This window comes from Artemia franciscana, chromosome 11, assembly GCF_032884065.1.
Source record: "Artemia franciscana chromosome 11, ASM3288406v1, whole genome shotgun sequence".
In the NCBI taxonomy this organism is placed as follows: Eukaryota; Metazoa; Arthropoda; class Branchiopoda; order Anostraca; family Artemiidae; genus Artemia; species Artemia franciscana.
The window spans coordinates 22,758,773-22,777,516 of NC_088873.1; the positions used below are offsets into that span (position 1 = coordinate 22,758,773).

General features: G+C 33.9%; 2 protein-coding genes across 4 annotated transcripts in view; both read right to left on the reverse strand.

Moving 5' to 3' along the window:
* The window catches only part of LOC136032973 (uncharacterized), a 74,607-nt gene that overhangs the window by 35,405 nt on the left and 20,458 nt on the right, over nt 1-18,744 (reverse strand). The gene's annotated exons all lie outside the window — the stretch shown is intronic.
* The window catches only part of LOC136032975 (nitric oxide synthase 1-like), a 31,436-nt gene that overhangs the window by 2,751 nt on the left and 9,941 nt on the right, over nt 1-18,744 (reverse strand). The window contains exons 3-8 of one of the 3 annotated variants that reach the window (XR_010618833.1): nt 14,620-14,782; nt 10,086-10,177; nt 7,847-7,988; nt 6,449-6,589; nt 2,993-3,167; nt 1,821-1,922 (exon numbers count right to left, since the gene is read on the reverse strand). Coding sequence is in view for 2 of the 3 variants with exons in the window: in XM_065713480.1 (XP_065569552.1) it covers nt 7,634-7,988; nt 10,086-10,177; nt 14,620-14,782 (610 nt within the window). In the remaining variant the exon portion in view is untranslated. Of the gene's footprint in view, nt 1-1,820; nt 1,923-2,992; nt 3,168-5,155; nt 7,989-10,085; nt 10,178-14,619; nt 14,783-18,744 lie in introns of those variants that run through there. The other 2 variants (XM_065713481.1, XM_065713480.1) reach the window with 2 other exon arrangements.

Here is an 18,744-nt window from a genome sequence, read left to right on the forward strand (position 1 = left end):
TTCTTTTATTAATTGATGTATAAGCCACAACAAAGTAATCCCTTCAGCCCATTCCCCATACCAAATTGCCCCCTCTTTCTGACTTTACAGAAATTTGAAATACTTTCGAATCACGACTCATCAGGGATAGTATAGGAGGGATCCAAAAAGATTATATATTATTTAAATAAGCCTCAAATTACTGCCAGAACAGTGTACCCACGTTTTATTAAGTTATACAGGCGAGCCTTGACTATTCTGTGTGATGGAAAAACTTGTCACGCTTCGACAAAAGTCTTGATGACTAGTATTGCTTAGTCAATTTTTCATATTGATTTGAGCAGAGCAATTTGTTTTGAGAAAGCTTGACCAGATTCTCAAGAACAATGTTTCCGAGATGTGGTTTAGGAAGCGTTGTGCAGATACACTGTTATACACCATAAAAATTATATGAAACTTCGACCTCCCTATTTTCATTAAATGCGAGTTTTATTCAAAAGCATCAGCCACTTTAACAAGGGCTGAACTCAAGTCACACTCAGGCATTTCCAGCCAAGACAGCTTTCTACCTGGGAGCATTACAGAAACTACCTTTGTGACAACGATGAATTACTTCCCTAAACTTACGCCATAAGGACTGATTTTTCATTGCGCGTGTTTTGATTTTAATGGTTGTGATTGGTTTTTCAGACCTGCCAGATTGAAAATTGATTTTTGGTAGATACCGCTATAACTATATTTTATATAATCATAGTCCCTCCAGAAAGGGACTAAACACACAAAGGACATAGTAAGAAATTCAACTCTCACTTCTAAACTGAATTGGGTTGAGAATTACCGACCCTTTTGAAAGATATCTTGACCTCAGGCTTCGAATAAGGCCCTGATCACAAAATGGTAGAACTGGAACATTAACTCTTACTCCCCGGCAAGGTTTGTGAATATTAGTCGACTCGTTCGGGTAAATGACCGATTCAGATGAAGTTAGGGACCATTTACACAAACAAATATTGAATCAACTCAGATCTTCTAGAAAAAAAAACACAATACTTACTCTTACTTTCACCCATGTGCGACTGAGATTTAACCAACCATTCTAGTAAATATCAACGTGACAAGAATTTAGGGAATAACCATACTCCCAACCATATCAAAATGGTTACGGACCGCCAAAAAGCAGAATTAGGGCACAGAATCTTATTTTCGACCAAGGTTGGCCAAGATCCTATAACTTCCCATGAGATAAACTGATGACAAGGAATTAGAAAGCAATCCCTTTTCTTTCCTAAGATCGGGCAAGGGCCAAAAATCAGCTATTACATTAGCCTTTACTCTATTACCTTTCTTTAAGAGTCCCTTCTAGCAAATCCACTGATCAGAAGAATTTAGCTATTCGTTCCTCATATTAGCCGAATCAGCAACAAACTAACAGAAGTCGCAGCATGGGCGCTTGCTCTTATTTAAAACCAGTTTGGCTGAGATCCAACCATTCTTTAGATTAGATACTTTCTTAAGTTTAGTCTGTCACCATGATATCAAAGTACGACCAACTTGGGTTGGGACAGTTGCGGTTTGCTCCTTGCTAAAAAAACGGGTATACATTTTGTGATGCTCGTGCCGGACAAGATTTTGTAATTTCCATCTCTTGTCGTTACCGAGTCAGAAACCACTGATGGCAACAACAAAATAAAAGCTCCGGTGCTGCTTCAAAACAAAATTTTGATTGGTCAAACATAAGCATCACAAATGTGACACTAATTTCAAGCTAAGCATGAGAGTGAATTGACTAAAAAGCATAAAATATCATTGATAATTGCCAAGAGAAAAGCAGAGAAACTTACCCGAAAACTGTGCGCTACAGCGACAACCAGCTCGCTGACGGCCAAGTCTCGCCAATTACTCTCGTTTGTTTCTGTGTTCAGGCCCATGATACCAGCCATCACCTAGATATTGCAAAAACTATTAGCAAACCACAAGGTTAAGCTTACTTACAAGGTCAATTAAGCTTACTTAACTAAAAGTCATACTTTTGTTTTTATTTTCTTTTCTAACACTTGTTGACACAATGAGACAGTTTCAGCAGCCTAACCCCTTAAATATGCAAAATCAAAGAATAAAACGTATAAAGTAACATACTAATATAAAGAGTATAATTCACAAAGATAGGGATGTAAAATTATCCTGATCTTGAGTAGCAGAATTTTACTACCCAAGAGGTTAGATTTTATACTAAGAAATCAGTTTATTATTATCCGTAAGCACACCCGAGTTTCACGACAAACTAACGAACAAATATAAGTTGAAATGGTAATAAGTCCTTTTATAAGACAGTTAAAACAGATATAAAAAATCTTGATATTTCGACCACAAACACCAGTGGTCGTCATTCAGCAGAAAAACTAAGGCCTTAAAATTAAAACAAACGTACTTAAACAGAACAAAAGAAATGCTTTCGGGTTGTTCACTAGATTTGTCAGAGAGAGTTCATTAACAGGGTTCATTAAGTCTTGAGTAGCAAATTTGCTTCTTTAAAATCGCCAACATGCAAGTTGAATTTCTAATGAAGGTGGCACAAACTTCTTTTTCTTCCAATTGCAAACGAAATGTTGTTGAATTTAAAGTTATATACTTGATTGTATACGACCACTGGTGATCGACCATTGTTGTAGGTCAAAATATCCCGATTTGTTATATTTAATTTCGCTGTCTAATAAAAAGACTTAACCCTATTCGAACTTTTATTTGTTCGTCATAGAAAGGCAGTGTGGTCTTAAAAAACAAAAACAATACCTAATATAAGGTATTACGTCCAAAAAGACAAAGTAACAAGAACGCAGAACTCGGCGGGTAGAGGGGCTTATAATCTTGTGGTTACAGGTTGTCGTATAGAGAGGGAGGGGGATAAAAAAAACGTATCGAATATCAAGGTGTTTAAAAAATATTAATTTGGTCACTTGAATCCGCCAGGAAGCGATAAATCGAATTTCTAACCCAAAATATTTGATTTACTTACAGGTGCGAGATTGAATCTATGTTTATCTCCTAGATCACGTGATCCTATGTCTGAATCCGAGTACCAGCCACTGAAGGGTATCGCACTGAATTCTAAACCACCACAGTCTAATTTCAAGCATGACACTCCCGGGAGGGCACACCACTTGTAGCCAAGATCGGTGAATTTTTCATATCTGAAATAAAGAGAACGTTGAAAAAAATGCCATGAACGAACAAAAATTCAAATTAATATGTTTTCTCGAGCTTTAAAATTCGAGAGTGTAAAGTGAAACAAAATCATCAAAACTGGCCATACACAATGCATCGCAAAATAACAATAGAATTCTTTATGACATTTCTTCAATGTCATAATAAATTTTAACAAATAAGCAAAATACATTTAAAAAAAATCTCTAATAAATTACTCAGGGTATCTCAAATTGGGAAACCTTAAAGTTGGATAAATTTACCACCTAAGAAAAAACAAACTTAAGAAAAAAGTCAATCGAATCTCAACAATATATAAATTTCAAAAATATAGAGTTAGTTATGAGATATAAACAGCCCAACCAAACTAAACTTGTGTAGTTTGTTATTGATTATCACAATAAGATATTTCATGGCATACTTTTCTTTCATTGACAAAGCAGAAAGAAATTCTGAAAGTTAAAACACGATAAAATACAAGAGATAAAATACGGTAACAATGCTGAATCTAGAAGATCTAGCGGTAGACAATTAAAAACAACAGCTAAAGCACGGAGAAAAATTACTCTACTAGAACTTGCAGGGTGGAAAGATTTTATCGTATGTGCTCTTCAACTGCCACACGCCCATTACCTCCTGGCTTATCTAAACATTTAAGCACCTCCCTTCGTTGTAACGGTTTTCCAAAAGATTCTGGGAATGTCTCCAATATAAGTTAAAGTTCCATTTTTATATTCAAATTAAATATAAATAAACTAAAACGTCAAGTCGACTAATCTATGAGAATCTACAAAATCCAAAAAGTGAAGGAGTTTAAAATGCTTTGTAAAAATACGTAAAAAAGCTCCGCGCCTCCTAGTAACAGAAAGGAATTTTGTTAAGCCCTATGGTTTTTTGTTTGTTGTATTTTTTTCATAGTTAGAATCGAAGGGCTTCTACATTACATGAAGTAAATTAAAACGTAAACACGATCCTTCTAGAATAGTTACATCGAAAACGAATTAAGTTGTCTGTCTGACCTGTCTGGACCACAAAACACTATATGAAATGGTCAGGAACCATCAAAAGCCTTTTTGGACACAGCCGACATATTGTACAATAAATTAAATATGTATCCAAATCAATGAAATTATAGAAAATGGCTTTAATGTTTTATAGTCGGACGAAAAAAAAAATGCACGGGTCAAATGTTCAATGTGATCACACATCTGATCACGTTTCTGATTACACATAGATCACAAATACAAGATTTCATATATATATTTTCTATCACCTGACCCAGTAAATGGTCAGGAATTAATCAAGAAACGGCTACTTAACTAACCAAATATAAATTGATCTCGAGATCAAATTTGATCCAGAAATTAAAAAACAAATTATAAGGGATTCATAGAAAGGAAAATGGACTCAACGTTAAGATAGTTATTTTTTATATATTGATATATTTATATAGTTTTAACAACAATTTGGAACAAAAATAAATATGATTAACCCAAAACCAAACGTTTGACGTGGGGTGAATACCCTACGTCATTTATGTTCACTATAATAAGAAAGATAGAAAGAAAAAAAAGAATAAAAAATAAAAAATAAGAAAGATATAAAATAATAATAATGCAAAGGGGGCAGCAACCACATACCATGTGTATACTGTAGGATTACACTCAAAAACCAACTAGAAATCAAAACTGAATTTAAATAGAATCAAATCTCCTCCAAAAGAAACAAAACTAATATACATACTGATTTAAGAAACTTTCTTTCAATTTTCCTTCAAAATTAAGCATCTTCTTCATTTCATTATCCAAATTGTTCCATAAAAATAAAATTTGATACTTTCAGTTATATTACCTTTCAGTTAAAAGGACTTGGGCTGTACTGCGTACCATTTATTTTATTCAACCAGAATAGATTAGGGGCATTGTTTTTTTCTATTATTATTTTTATTTATTTTATTCGTTATTTTTATTTGCCAAAACAATTATTTTAAATTTATCAAACAGTTCGTGGTAACGAACTGTAGTAAGGAGCTATTCAATATGTTAAAAGTTCTCATCGAGAGGGAAGGAGAGCAGGAAGGGTGTCCCCAACTCCCCATTGCAGTTCCTGGCTGAAAGGCCACGAAACAGAGATCAGCACCGCCAGTTTGGACCTTAAGGGTCTAGTGCCGTCATACTTCATACTACTTAAAACAATTGCTCCTTTGGGATCAATTAGAACTGAACCAAACACACTAAAATTGGACTCAATTTCGCACGTACTAAAATTAGATTCGATTAGTCAAGTCTTAATTATCCTGGATCAATTTGATTTCTAATTAATTAAAAAAAAAAACAAGTTTTTTTTTTTACTGAAAGTAAGGAGCAATATTAAAACCCAAAAGGTACAGAAATAATTACGTATATGAAGGGGTTCGCCCTCTCGTCAATATCCCGCTCTCTACGCTAGAGTTCGAATTTTGTTCCAATTCATTAAGAATAACCCTTGAATCACAAAGGCCATTTAATTAGAATAAATTGCTCTTTTGAAAGTACTAAGAAAACTTTAGCGCAAGGAGCAAGGCATTGACGAGGGGGCAAACCCCTCATATAGGTAATAATTTCTGGTCGTTTTAATTTTTAATGTTGCACCTTACTTTCAGTTAAAAAAACTCAATTTTTTTACTTGATGTTAAAAAAAAAAATTCCACATTTTTGCAGATGGAAGCTTGAAACCTCTATAATAGGGCTGTCTGATACGTTGAATCTTATGGTGTGATTTTCATTAAGATTATATGACTTTTAGGGGTATTTCCTCCTTTTTTCGAAAATAAGGCAAATCTTCTCAGGCTCGTAACTTTTGGTGAGTAGGACTAAACTTGATGAAACTTATATATTTAAAATCAACATAAAAATCTGATTCTTTTTATGTATCTATTGGTATCAAAATCCCTTTTTTAGAGTTTCAGTTACTATTGAGCCGGGTCATTCCTTACTTACAGTTCGTTACACCGAACTGTTTGATAAAATTGGATACAACTAATCCCAAATAAAATGTCGAATACTGAACTCTAGCGACAATCTTATTACAAACTAAAATACTGGAAAGATCTGTATCCCTGTAAGGCTTTTAAATTCAACCCATAATAGGATTATTGACTTGTAGCAGTCCTATTACAGCTATGTAAAATTACTAAAAATTCAGTTTCGCCTTGTTTCCCATTTCTTTTCGTCCAGTTTAAATCTTATGAAGGTTAGAAGGCAACGAGTATAACGATCTTTTTACTTACTTGGGGTGACGAAGCGGTACTTGAAGAACCAAATCTTCAGGAATATCGAAAAAATGCGCTTCTCCGTCACCAGCCTGAACTATGAGGGGTAATATATCTTGTCTCGTCCCTTTTCCAGCCCAAACCAAGCTTTTGAGCAGCCTAAAAATCAAAACGAATTATTAAGACTAAATAATTATAAAAGCAAAATATGACAAAGCACCGACTTTGTCCAGAAAACTTAATAAAATAGATGAATTTACAGAGAGAAAAGCTCGAGGTTGCAAAAAAAGTGACTTGTATAGAGTTGCAAACGAACGGGATTGCCAAGAAGCAAAGGAATAGTTCAATATATAGCAATACTAAAAAACTTCGATTCTACACCTCTGTTTAGCAGCATTTTTTTCTAAATTGGCATTTATGATGTTATCAGTGAATCGACAGCGCGTATTAATACTTTTCTAGCCTATATCTCCACCCCCCCCCAAACAAAACAAAATCCAATAATAATTATAGTCGCCAAGCACTGCTAATCTACAGTCAGCTTAATAGATTGCATGTGTTTAGTCTTTTTAATCAAAGCACCGTACGCAGACAGTAGTTGACAAGATACTGTTACACGACAATGCTACAGTACTACACTAGAATCAAAAACCAGATTCAATATCAGCTGGGACAATCTTACGCTAAAGCACTTGCCTCATTCTCAACTTTTCCCAAATTTAAACTTGTGTTGAAAACTGTTAATAATTAGAATACTTTACCAATTAACACCTTTGTTCCTAGTTGAATAATTAATAGCATGTTCACTAAAAACAAAAAAGTTTGGTCGCTCATGAGATTTCATAACTACTCAAAGACAACTTTTTAGTCATGGTTTTATTTTTTGTCTATAGAGTTTTAATCTTCCTTGGTAGCAAGACACAAAAATTAGTTTACAGTGAATTTAGAGATACAAAAATTATATTATAAAATATTTTTAATATTTTTGTTTTAATCTGACGAGCTGAAGTTACCAACTTCTGCTAGAGAATTGTATTCCACTCAATAGCATTGCAAAAACTACTACAAATCTTTTTTTACTGTTAATATCTGGCAGTTAATAATTCAATAATTATATCTGCTATAATAAACTAACAATATAGCAATGTCAGAGCAGAAAATGGGCAACATTAATTTGACTGTTCAGGCTCGTAACTTGCTTTTCTATCCATAATTAGCCTCTCCACACTGCATACTAGTAGCTGAACCAATTATAAACATTAAAAGTACAGAAAAAGAAAAAATATCAGCAGCGAAAATCAAATTGAAAGGGACAAAACAGGCGTCACTTTTTTTTTTTTTTTTTTTTTTTTTTTTTTTTTTTTTTTTTTTTTTTTTTTTTTTTTTTTTTTTTTTTGTTACGTAAATCTTACAGACCTGAGTCAGCACCAAGTTAAAAGGATCTCCAAGAAGGGTACCGTCAGGTTGTTTATAGCATGCATATCCAATCATAGTAGAATTCCACACACGAAAGTCACATCTTCCTTTTTGACGGGGTGGAAACACCGTTATTGCTGATCTTAAAAGAGTAAAAGCCATGATTAAAAACTATTTAGCAGAAATTTAATAAGAGAACAATAAAACACGAAAGGCAGGTAATAATTCCCAAATCCAGCCTCAAAATCTGTAAAACAGAAACAATAAAAATAAAGACAATACAATTACACCTGCTCACTATTGTAGTGACAGGGAGTCTCATTTTTCAGTTTTTGATTCGTTGACTTTTTTAGTTTCAATCTTTAACGGTTTTGAACTCTTCCCTCTATTTAATGTTTTTTTCTGCTGCTATTTTGATTCCGCTTTATTGAACTTGGTATTGTTTTACATTTATTTTTTTCATCCGTGTTTTTTTCCTGATGTTTTCTGTTTCACAAGTTTCATTACTTGGCATCAGACACAAAAGACAACGAACAAGAACGCAAAAAATATATCAGGTCTTTTCAACACATGGAAATCCACGGAATGTTAGCCTAAAAACACATTCTTAAAAGTAAGATGAGACCAGTTGTACTATTTCACGAAAAAATTGGGAGGAGGGCAATATATTTCAAAATGTAAGAAGTGGCTCACTTTTTTTTATTCAAATTCTTCTTTTTTTTGGGGGGGGGGGGAATACCAAAAAAGGTGTTTTTCAAAATCTAGAGTAGGGAAAAAACTAGGGTCAAGAGCCTGAATTTACCCACAACCCATATTCCCCGATGCATGCTGAAATCCTCAGAGATGTCTTAAAATAGTGGGCCTAAGGTGCACTATTTTGGTCTTGTAAATCATAAAATTAGTACCCTTCTCTTTTCAACTTTAGAGCCCTTCTGGTAGGGTTACGAACTGTCATTCCTAAATTACAAACACACAATTTCCTATTCATCTTCTGCTTTACAAAATCTCAAGAAGATACACAATGTGTTCTTGTGTATTCTGTGAAAAAAAAACGAAAGTTTCAATTCTCCATACTCATACAGATTATTTTCGAGAGTAGTGTATGAAAACGATCTTCACAGATACTCACAGCCTTGTTTGGGGTGTTGTTACACATTGAGAAAAAGGGATCTATATCCAAAGAAGCTATCACCAGAAATGCACAGGCTAGCAGTGCCGTCAGAAAGCTAAAAAAGACTTTGGAGATCAAGCACTTAATCCCAACGGCTTAAGCTTCTCATGTTGATAAAAGTGTTCTGCCCCTCCTCGACTCTAAGCGTCAGAAATATATTGTCTCAACCAAAAGGAAGAGAGAAGAATCTAGTTTTGAAAACGAGTGCCCCCGTCGACTGCTTAGCGTCTCCTCGACTCACAAGATAATGAACAGGAACGCAAGGAATATAAAAGGGTCAGTCATCTGTCATTCAGAACAAATGAAGGCGACGATGGAGTTACTTTGGATGCGTGATGCGCATGAGTATTTCCACAATTCCCAAGCAGTCTGTCCTTAGCCAAGTCAAAGTAGTCAAGACTTTTGGCTACTCAAAAGCAACCACTACAAAGACAAACCTAAAAATACACTCCAATTTTCGCAAGATAGCAACCTACGAAACGTTGTCTTACAACTCGTCTCTTTACAACCAGAGTAAAAAAAAAAAAAAAAACAAACAACCATTTCGGTCGTGTTTGACGTTACATCTGGACATTACTTTATATTGTTTGCTGAATCCTGTAAACGAGCATTCAGCAGAAGGATAAATTCTAGTTGTGAGTTTCGTTTAGTAGGAGACAAGTGAAATATCAGGCATCGTCATGTCCAGGTATCGCGACGAAAAAAGAGTAAATTTTACTTGTTTCCCGTGTACACAAGTTGGAAGCTTAAGGGATTCAGGGGGGTTTTTTCCAATAGAAAAACCTCTGTCTCATACGAAAAATTTCCCTCGTGTTCCTTAGTCATGTCTTAGTCAATGTCCTAAACAGTCTAAACAGTTTTTTTTTTTCAAATTACAATCATATTGTAAAAAAGTTCAATTTCCAATGGTGAAATTCAATAGCAGATCGTCACAGATTATATTTTCAAATACACTACCCAGCTTAACTAGCTTTAAAATTTGATAGAGCCTCCGAAAATACAGTTAACAAGACGATAATACCATAATAAATTTGAGAAGAAACACTTATAAAAGGGAGAAAATCTTACCGTAGAATTCCACCATTTGTGGCGTATTGTAGGTGGGTACACATGGCTTCAAACATTCCCTGTGCTGTACCAACATGACGACTATCAAATACCTAAAAGAGGGATGAGATTTGATGCAAAAACCAACCAGAGGAACAAATACAACTAACAACTAATTCATTTTTATAAACTTTGCTGCAAAACTACTCTGAAGCAATCTCTTGTACCTTTTTTCCTTAAGCTGATTTGCAACCGAGATTGCCAAATGCAAACCTTCAAACTCATCAGAGCGAAAGAGAGAAAAAATACAACATACTACACACAAGTCTGGTCTTAAATGTTGACCGTTCACCCTTAATTTTCACTCCGTCGACACACAAAGCAAGATTGTTTGTGAACTGAACTTTGCAGTCCGTGTTGACGACAAAGCACCATAAAATATGTACTATACAAGTACTAATCTTATTTGAAGCTTTTTCAGCGCTTAATACTCAAGTTTAACACGTTATAAAATCTTGATATCTACATAAAATTACGAAATTATACTGAAGTTAAGGCGTAAAAGATATTGCAGCAGCTACAAGAAAATGTCTTGCAAGACATGAATCTTCATAAATGTCACGGTAAAATATCTTACAAGACGTGTGTATGGAATCTTGCCAACAGAAGGCCCGTCATTTCAATAACAGTTTCTCATGAATTATAAAAAAATAAATATTTCTGCAAGATTTTCAAAATTTTCTAATCACTGTATTTTTCCAAATGCAGGGCTAGCGTCTCAGAAAAGCTTAAATCCAAAAATTGTGATATCTGTTAGCTCAAATTATAACAAAGTAGAGGCTTTCCTAACTATCAGTAACGAATTCAAGTTTCTTCTTTAAGTCTGACTTTGATATACATGTTCGTTTTTTAAAGGTAAAATTTGTAATCACCTTATCATGTAAGTAATTCTAGAAAAAGGCACAGACAACTCAAACAAGCAATAATGACAACATTCATTTAGATTAATGATATAAATGTCAGACTTAACTAACTAACTAACTAACTAAAAAAAAAAAAAAAAAAAAAAAAAAAGATAAGATATTTAATTTCAAAAATCGTCTATCACAAGCTCCGAAGGACCGAATTCGCATTTCGAAGTCATAAAACCATTAAAAAAAAAAATAATAATAATAATAAAAATAGCTCAACCACTAAAAAACTGGCATAAACAATGTCATAAACAACTAAATCAGAAAGCCGAAGCCATTCATTAGTAAAAAAAAAGATAGACAAGAAAAATTAAGCTTTAAAATGGAAGAAAGTTAAAAAGGTGAGCACTAAAACAGAACTAAAAAAGAGTGAGATAAAACTAGCGTTGGAAAGGTTTAAAAGAGAACATATAAACAAATGGGATGGAACGAAAGAATCAAACGAACATAAAACTTTGGTATCACAAGTACCAAAGGAAAAAAGGGAAAACTAGCGGTTTATTTTATAAGTAATGAATGGGGAAAAAGTTTTTTCATACCTAGACATTAAGCAGCGAATGGGGGGCAAAATACGAACGGATTCAGAAACACTGCATGGCAGGTGGTGTTTGGATAGGGAGTGTTTTTGGGGAAAATATTTTCCTTAAGAAGGTTTATTATTCCATTTTCTTTTGCATAACGGAGGCAAAACATTCCTCTCCTGTGCTCAAGAGTTTCCAGCTTGGCCTTTTTTAGAAGGAGCGGATGGTACCTTGGCTTCTTTAAAAATAATTCTCAGGGCTCTATTTTGAATGGATTCATTTTTTTCTGATTCATTTTTCATTTTTCAAATACAGATCCGTAAAGAATGGAATGGGGGTGGACGTTAAATTTATTCAAGAGCTTAAGGAGAGACATAGACGCATTAGCTTTATGGACAATATTTTTAACGTGGATATCCCACTTTACATTAGATGAAATTGCAATCCCAAGTAATTTAAAGGAAGACACAGAAATATCTGGAGGAATAAGGTTGAGGAAAAGGTGTGAGGTTTTAAGGAAACATATTGGCATTATCATAGATTTAGAGGGGTATACTCTCATGTCTAAGACCGCAGCGTCATCTGCAATATCATTGAGGATACTCATAGGGTTGCTTAGAAAGTTTCGGAAGCAGGCTCCAACAACGGTTAGTAACAGAAAAAAGGAGGGGACCTAGGAGAGTACCTTGGGGTAATCCATTGTGAACAAGGAGAGGACTGGAATAACGATTCTGATATTTGCCTTCCTGTGATCTATTTGATAAAAAGGAGGCAACCAATTTAACCAGGAAAGGATCAATATTGAAATCAGTTACAAATTTCTCAACCAAAATATTGTGGTTAACAAGGTCAAATGCTTGTTGAAGGTCAATGGAAATTAAATTTAGCCAGCAATTAGGTTTTTCGAGAATTTTTCCAATTGAGTCAATAAGAAAAAAAAGTAATGGGAAGTAGAAGCGGATTTGATATTCCCGAATTGTCTCAGGACGGTAAAAGGTAGGATTTTCTCCTTTACCCAATCTCCAAGGAATCTTCATATAGTTTAGAGAACATAGGAGTAAGTGAAATAGGATGAACACTTTCAACACTAGGTTTTCTGCCTTTCTTATTCAAGGGGGTTATGAGACCCTGTTTCCAAATTTGCAGATACTGGCCAAACTCAGTAATCTCCTTGAAATCAACAGACAAGGGCTTTAAGTCTAAGTCACTGAAAGCACTAATAGGAAGAAAAGGGATATCTAAAGGGCAACACTTGTTTTTTGTAGTTTCCCAATTTTTCTTTTGATATGAGACGGAGATATGGAGGGGAAACCAGCTGGGAGAATATTAATGGGTAATTGATAATACAATGCCAGAAGGCTCTGTACGATAGAAGCAAAGAACTTGTTAAGATTATTACCAGTAACTTCTGGGGATTCAGTTAATTTGAAATCAAGTTGGTATAGACTCCTACCACATAACTTTTTTTTACCTCGGAGTACCAACTTCTTAGTTTATTGGTAAACAATTCTTTGACCTTGTTCTTGAAGTAGGATCAGGCAAATTTTACGTATTTCCTTTTTAATTGTTTTGCTTAGTTTATTGGCCTCATCCAGTTTACCATTTTTAAAAGATTCTATTTTTTTCTAATTAGCACTTTTATGGGTTGATTAATGAATGGTTTGTCACTGGAGGACTTTTTAAATCTATTTTCTGGGAAAGAAATTATATATTTTTCCTTTAGCTTTTTGTGAAAGGTAGTGATTTTTTCATGAATATTATGCAAAATTATAAATATTAGACCAATCCTCAGTATTCAACCACGTTTCGAAAGAAAAAAGGCCAGCATTTTCAAGAGGGCAGAAAGAGCCATAAGTTACTGAGAATGTATACTTGAAATTAAAAACGGGGACAGGAGGAGGGGAAAATGATAACTCCTACCCAAAGGAGGCAAAGCTGAGGGGGGACTGTAAAAATTATTCAGATAGTTAGCATGACATCTAGAGAGGAATTTTCCCTAGTTGTTGGTATTTTAACTATTTGCCTAACTTTTAGAGAGGAACATATTGAATTCATCGTAAGTTCATTGGGATTACAAACCAGAAAAAGTCCTCCACTTGGGTACTTAGACAAAAAAATCAGCGCTGATCTGCAACTGCTGGAGAAATTTGCGTTTTGCATCAACATTTTGGTTTGGCCAGTAATAGAAGAAAGCTATGGCAATGGATATTATAGGGACGGGGAGTACTTTAGGTATAATACTTTGCCAAAGGATTTCATCGTACTCAGATAAATTAAGAACAGGAATAATTTTAGAGAAAAACATTTAAACTATTTTACTAATATCATATGTTAAAAATAAATGAAAGAAATGGTTTCCATTGATAGTTATTTTAAAAGAGTTTGATCTGGTAAAATTTCAACAGTTACTTTTACAGATGGCAAAGCAGTAATTGGTGTGTGAAGACTAGGTGGCAGATGAGCTTTTCCTTGGACAAAAATTTGTAGAAGCTGCTGGTCGAAAGGAAAATAAACGAGTCATCTCTTATTTATGATTAACTAAGACAAAATTATAAAACATTCTTTTGTTTGTTGGTTTTTCCTTTTTTTGGACTAAACCAGAATTTTATGCATGCTTCCGAATCTAGCGTACCCCAACAGTTTTGGACACACAACATTTATTTTTGAAACATTATTCTTATTCTTTTTCAGTCTTAACTCTTCCTCCCAGCTTATTCAATTGCACTAGGTAGTTTATTTAAGCGGTTACTTATTTAACATCACTAAAAGTTTAATATAAAAAATTAGCGGCAACTAGATCTTCTAGGGCTTCTATGAAATTTTTCGATGTTATTTTAGTCAGAAGAAGAAGAATTTAGAGTATACTGCATTTGAAAGAAAAGGACGGGGAGTTAATTAATGCTACACAATAGCCAATCATGCATATTTTATGGACGTTACAAAAAAAACTATTAAACGCTTTAAATTGGGCTTTCAGACTAGCTATGTGGACAAACTAAACTGTTTTTCCGCAAAGCAAGTCTATTTATTTTAAATTAATAAATTTAAAACTGTGAATTGTACCTGTAGCTTTTTCCATTGGATACGTCCAGGACAACGTGGAGCATTCCTCCAGGCAACTGTAGCACCATATTTCAATTCTTCAGTTTTCATGATGTAACCATCTGATTCTTCGATCTGCGTTTTAATTTCGCTCCAACGGCTTAGATGCTCAGCAGATCCAAATCTAGCATGATGAGACCAAAGAATTTTAGTAGCCCCCACAAAGAGTAGAAATACCACCACAGATAAGTAAATGGTAGACAAGGAAGATATGTCAATATTCATTGTGATTACAGTTTCAGTACTTTTAAATGGTATCTTCTTTTTTTCTTATGGGAAAAATCATAAGTATGTAATTTGACGTTAATGACGTGAAAAACAGGGAATAAAAAAAAAATCAGTTATCGGTTATTTCCAAATCTATTAATATATTTTTTTTTTACCATAAGAGACAAGTAAATGCTCGGAGAGCATGAATCTTCAAAAAAAAAAAAAAAAAAAAAAAAATTCAACATAGCCTGAAATTCATCAATACTCATCAAGAATTCCTGTTGCCAATAGAGAGGCAAAAATAACCAAAAATAACCCAAACAGCTACTTTGTGAACTTTTGAAATTTACCATTTGAAAAGATTCGAGTACGAAGTCAGAATCTCACGTTTTAAATTAAATTAAAATACAAAGGAGGCATAGGCTTAGATTGAAAGTTAGTCATCTATGATGTATTCACCTTATTTTGTACTAGTGTGCCAAATAAGAACCTGGGAGCTTCAATATTAAATCAGATTTGCGAAAAGGGTTGTCAAGAACTTATACAAAAATAGTTCAACTAACAACACTATACTTAAAGACTTCCCAGCTATAGGGTGGGTGCAAATCGCATATAGAGCGAAACCCAATTTTTCACAGAGCTAGAAACTAAATTGCTTCTAAGCTTTTTATTTCCTTTAGACATGGAGGCATTTACAATGGAAGTGTTTCATTGCAATCAGTAGAAGGAGAATAGCAATTGTTGCAATCATTTTTGGTAACAATCGCTCGTATGAGGCGTGCATGCAGCAGTCAGGTACACAAAACAGCCATGTATTATTTGAATAACGATCTGCTAATGACAACTTTTCAACACAAAGAAGATTTGAAATTAGGGTAATTCATCGCTATACTTGCGAACATTGGACAGAAAAGAAGAGCAGGGGTGCCTCCCTGAAACAATGGTTCCAAGTCTCAAACCCTTTTTTCATTTCTCATTTCAGTTTTTATTCATTTATGGAATTCCACAGAGATAGTCAGGATCTCTCATCCTCCTTGTGCAAAAACGGCGGTAATTATTTCCCTCACACATTTTGTTCAGACAAAATATGTGCTGTAAAGAATAACAACCAAAGGACACAACTTCAACATTTTTACAGCGTAATTTCAGGCGAAAGTCTTACCGGCTCCAATGCGCTTCCTCTATTTCACCCAATCTCCAGAAAGTTTCTATTTAAGAATATAAATTAATGTTTTTCTTTGAATGTCACAAATCCTATGTTCATTTGTATTTTACTCGAAATCAGATGTGAAAGAAGACATTTTTTTTTTTTTTTTTTAGGGTCTTGAGTTCCACCAAAACGTTTTGAAAGAAGGAAAGTAGCTTAATGTATTGTAGCTTAGTCGCTTAATTTATCAACTATTTGAAAGCGGTTTTAAAATAATTTGTGTTGGTTAATAAGTCTATGAAAGGAGAAGATGTTGATCATTCGAACGGACACAAAGTTAAATCAAAAGGATTTATTTCTTCTGAAGAGATTAACTTACTACTTGCATATTTTCATACTGGAATTATTAGACATAGCACCATTAGAATTTCTTCAAAGAGAAGGACAAGATGAAGCCAGTAGAGTCAATAAAATAGGAGAGGGGATTACCCAATAGATTCTGAAAACACAGTTTTTTTTTATTTTAAGCAAGAAATTGATAAAACAATAGCGTCTTACCTCCACCCTAGACTTTGATACATACTATTTTTTCTGTATATTCTAACAAAATAGAAAAAAAACTTTACAATCCCCCCCCCCCTTCATTTTCATCGATTGATATTCCTGTAAAAGAGACGTGAATGTACATGCTATGAACAATTTTAGCCAAATTTCGACTATTCTTGAATATTCCTGCGCAGATTGTCCACGTAATAAGCAGACTAGGAACTGAATTGGCCAAAACTTTTCTCGCACCAACCGCATAAAGATCTAGTTCAAAAGCAATTTTAATGAAATAAATTATTTTAAAATAAAACTGATGCGCTCTGCAGGGGTAAATAAGTTTCAACTTTAATGGAAAAAAAAGAGAATTCAAATAATAATCAAGCAGCTAAATTGTTATCTCTGGTCTTCTACACCATGTTTTATTATTTCTAAGGTGGTACAAATTACATCAACCGTGCTTGATTAACACGGTTGATTGAATTTTGATTAGTTTTTGAATTTTGATTAGCTGAATTTTGATTTTGATTAGCAACCTTCAAAATCATGAGTATTCCTTTACAGTGATATGAATTTTAATAATACCAAATACCTTAATACCATCTATATCAAATAGAAGGAATACTCCATAATTTCCGAATTAGACCCACCGTGCTTAATTAGCATGAAACCTTCAAAATCATGAGTATTCCTTCACAGTGATACGAATTGTCTATAATATCAAAAACCTTAATACTTTCAATACCAAATAGAAGGTTTTCCTATGAAACTAACAACAAAATATCCTAACTATAAGATACATCAGTGGTCTTAGATTTTTCAACTTAATTATATTTCATTTTGTTTCATTGTGTTAATACTAGTCCTGAGTAATTGTTCCGCTTTTACTCTGAGAGCATTAGTTAGACATTCGATACACTTGAAGTTCAGGTTTATCTTTAACAGATTGATTGTATTTCAAAGTAAGCTGCAAAATTAACATTATCATTACTTAGTTAAAACTTCCTTAGGAAAAACTGACAGGTGAAAATTAAAAATTAGGCGAAAGACTCCCAAGGAAAATGCAATCAGACTAGACTTGGGTTGTACAACCGTAGAAGTTCCCGCGTGACATGGTTAGTTAAACTGTCAGACGGTTGTACAGCCGGAGTCAGTACTGTTGAGTTTTTAGTTATTGCGCAGCAATTGGTGGAACGTTGAAAAGTAGACGGGGCCTTGAAAATCAATGCAAGGCAATCCATTTGTTATTAGCATCAGTTATAAAATAGCTTTACTGATATAAACAACTTTTCATTTGTGAAGCATTAGACATTGAAATGGCTAGCGCGCTTAAGCTTTTTGAAACCAGCAAACCTTATAATACACGAGCGTCAAATAAGCTGTTAAATCTAAAGTTTGAATATGATTTTGATATAGACGCAACATGTAAAGTTGAAGTAAGAAGACACGATTGTGAGTTTTCTGACCTTGAAGACTCAGATGATGAATGGAAAATGCCAGAAGAAGTTCCTGAATACTTACTCTATTTAACATCTTTGAAAGACGGAAGAAGCAGCCAAATCATTTTGAAAAAAAAGAAGAAAAGCTAAAGTGAACAAAGTTGGCCAAAAAATTTCGTGCTTTGAAGAAGAAAAAAGAAGTACTATGTCAAGAAATGGCCGAAAAAGAAAACTGGAAGACACTAAACAAAAACAAAAATCACAATCACAAAAACAAAAATCACAAATCAACAAACACCAAAGGAATTGCACCATTAGCACAACTAAAGCTGGAGAGATCGCCAAAAATTATAGAGAGAGAAAAAACAACTAGTGGAAACGCTTAGAAACAGAATTGCAGACCTTGAAATAGAAAACAGAACGATTATGGAAGAAATCAACCGTTTCAGATCCCTAGTTCAAAGTTGAATCTACAGTTCGAACATAGTTTTGGAGATTCTATGCCATAGTGGCCTAAATTATCGTCAACTTCATTGAAATTTACAAAATTACAGTATGACAAAATCTTGTTTTCTGCATATCAAAATTATTTATTCCTTATTCTGGTTTCTAAATTCTTTGTAGGTATCTTTTTGATAATATGTTTGCCATTCTTAAAGATGTTCTTTTTGCCTTTACTTTGGATATATAGAGAAAAAGAACATCTGTCTCAATTCTTTTCCGGCACAGATAATGGTAGTTTTAGCA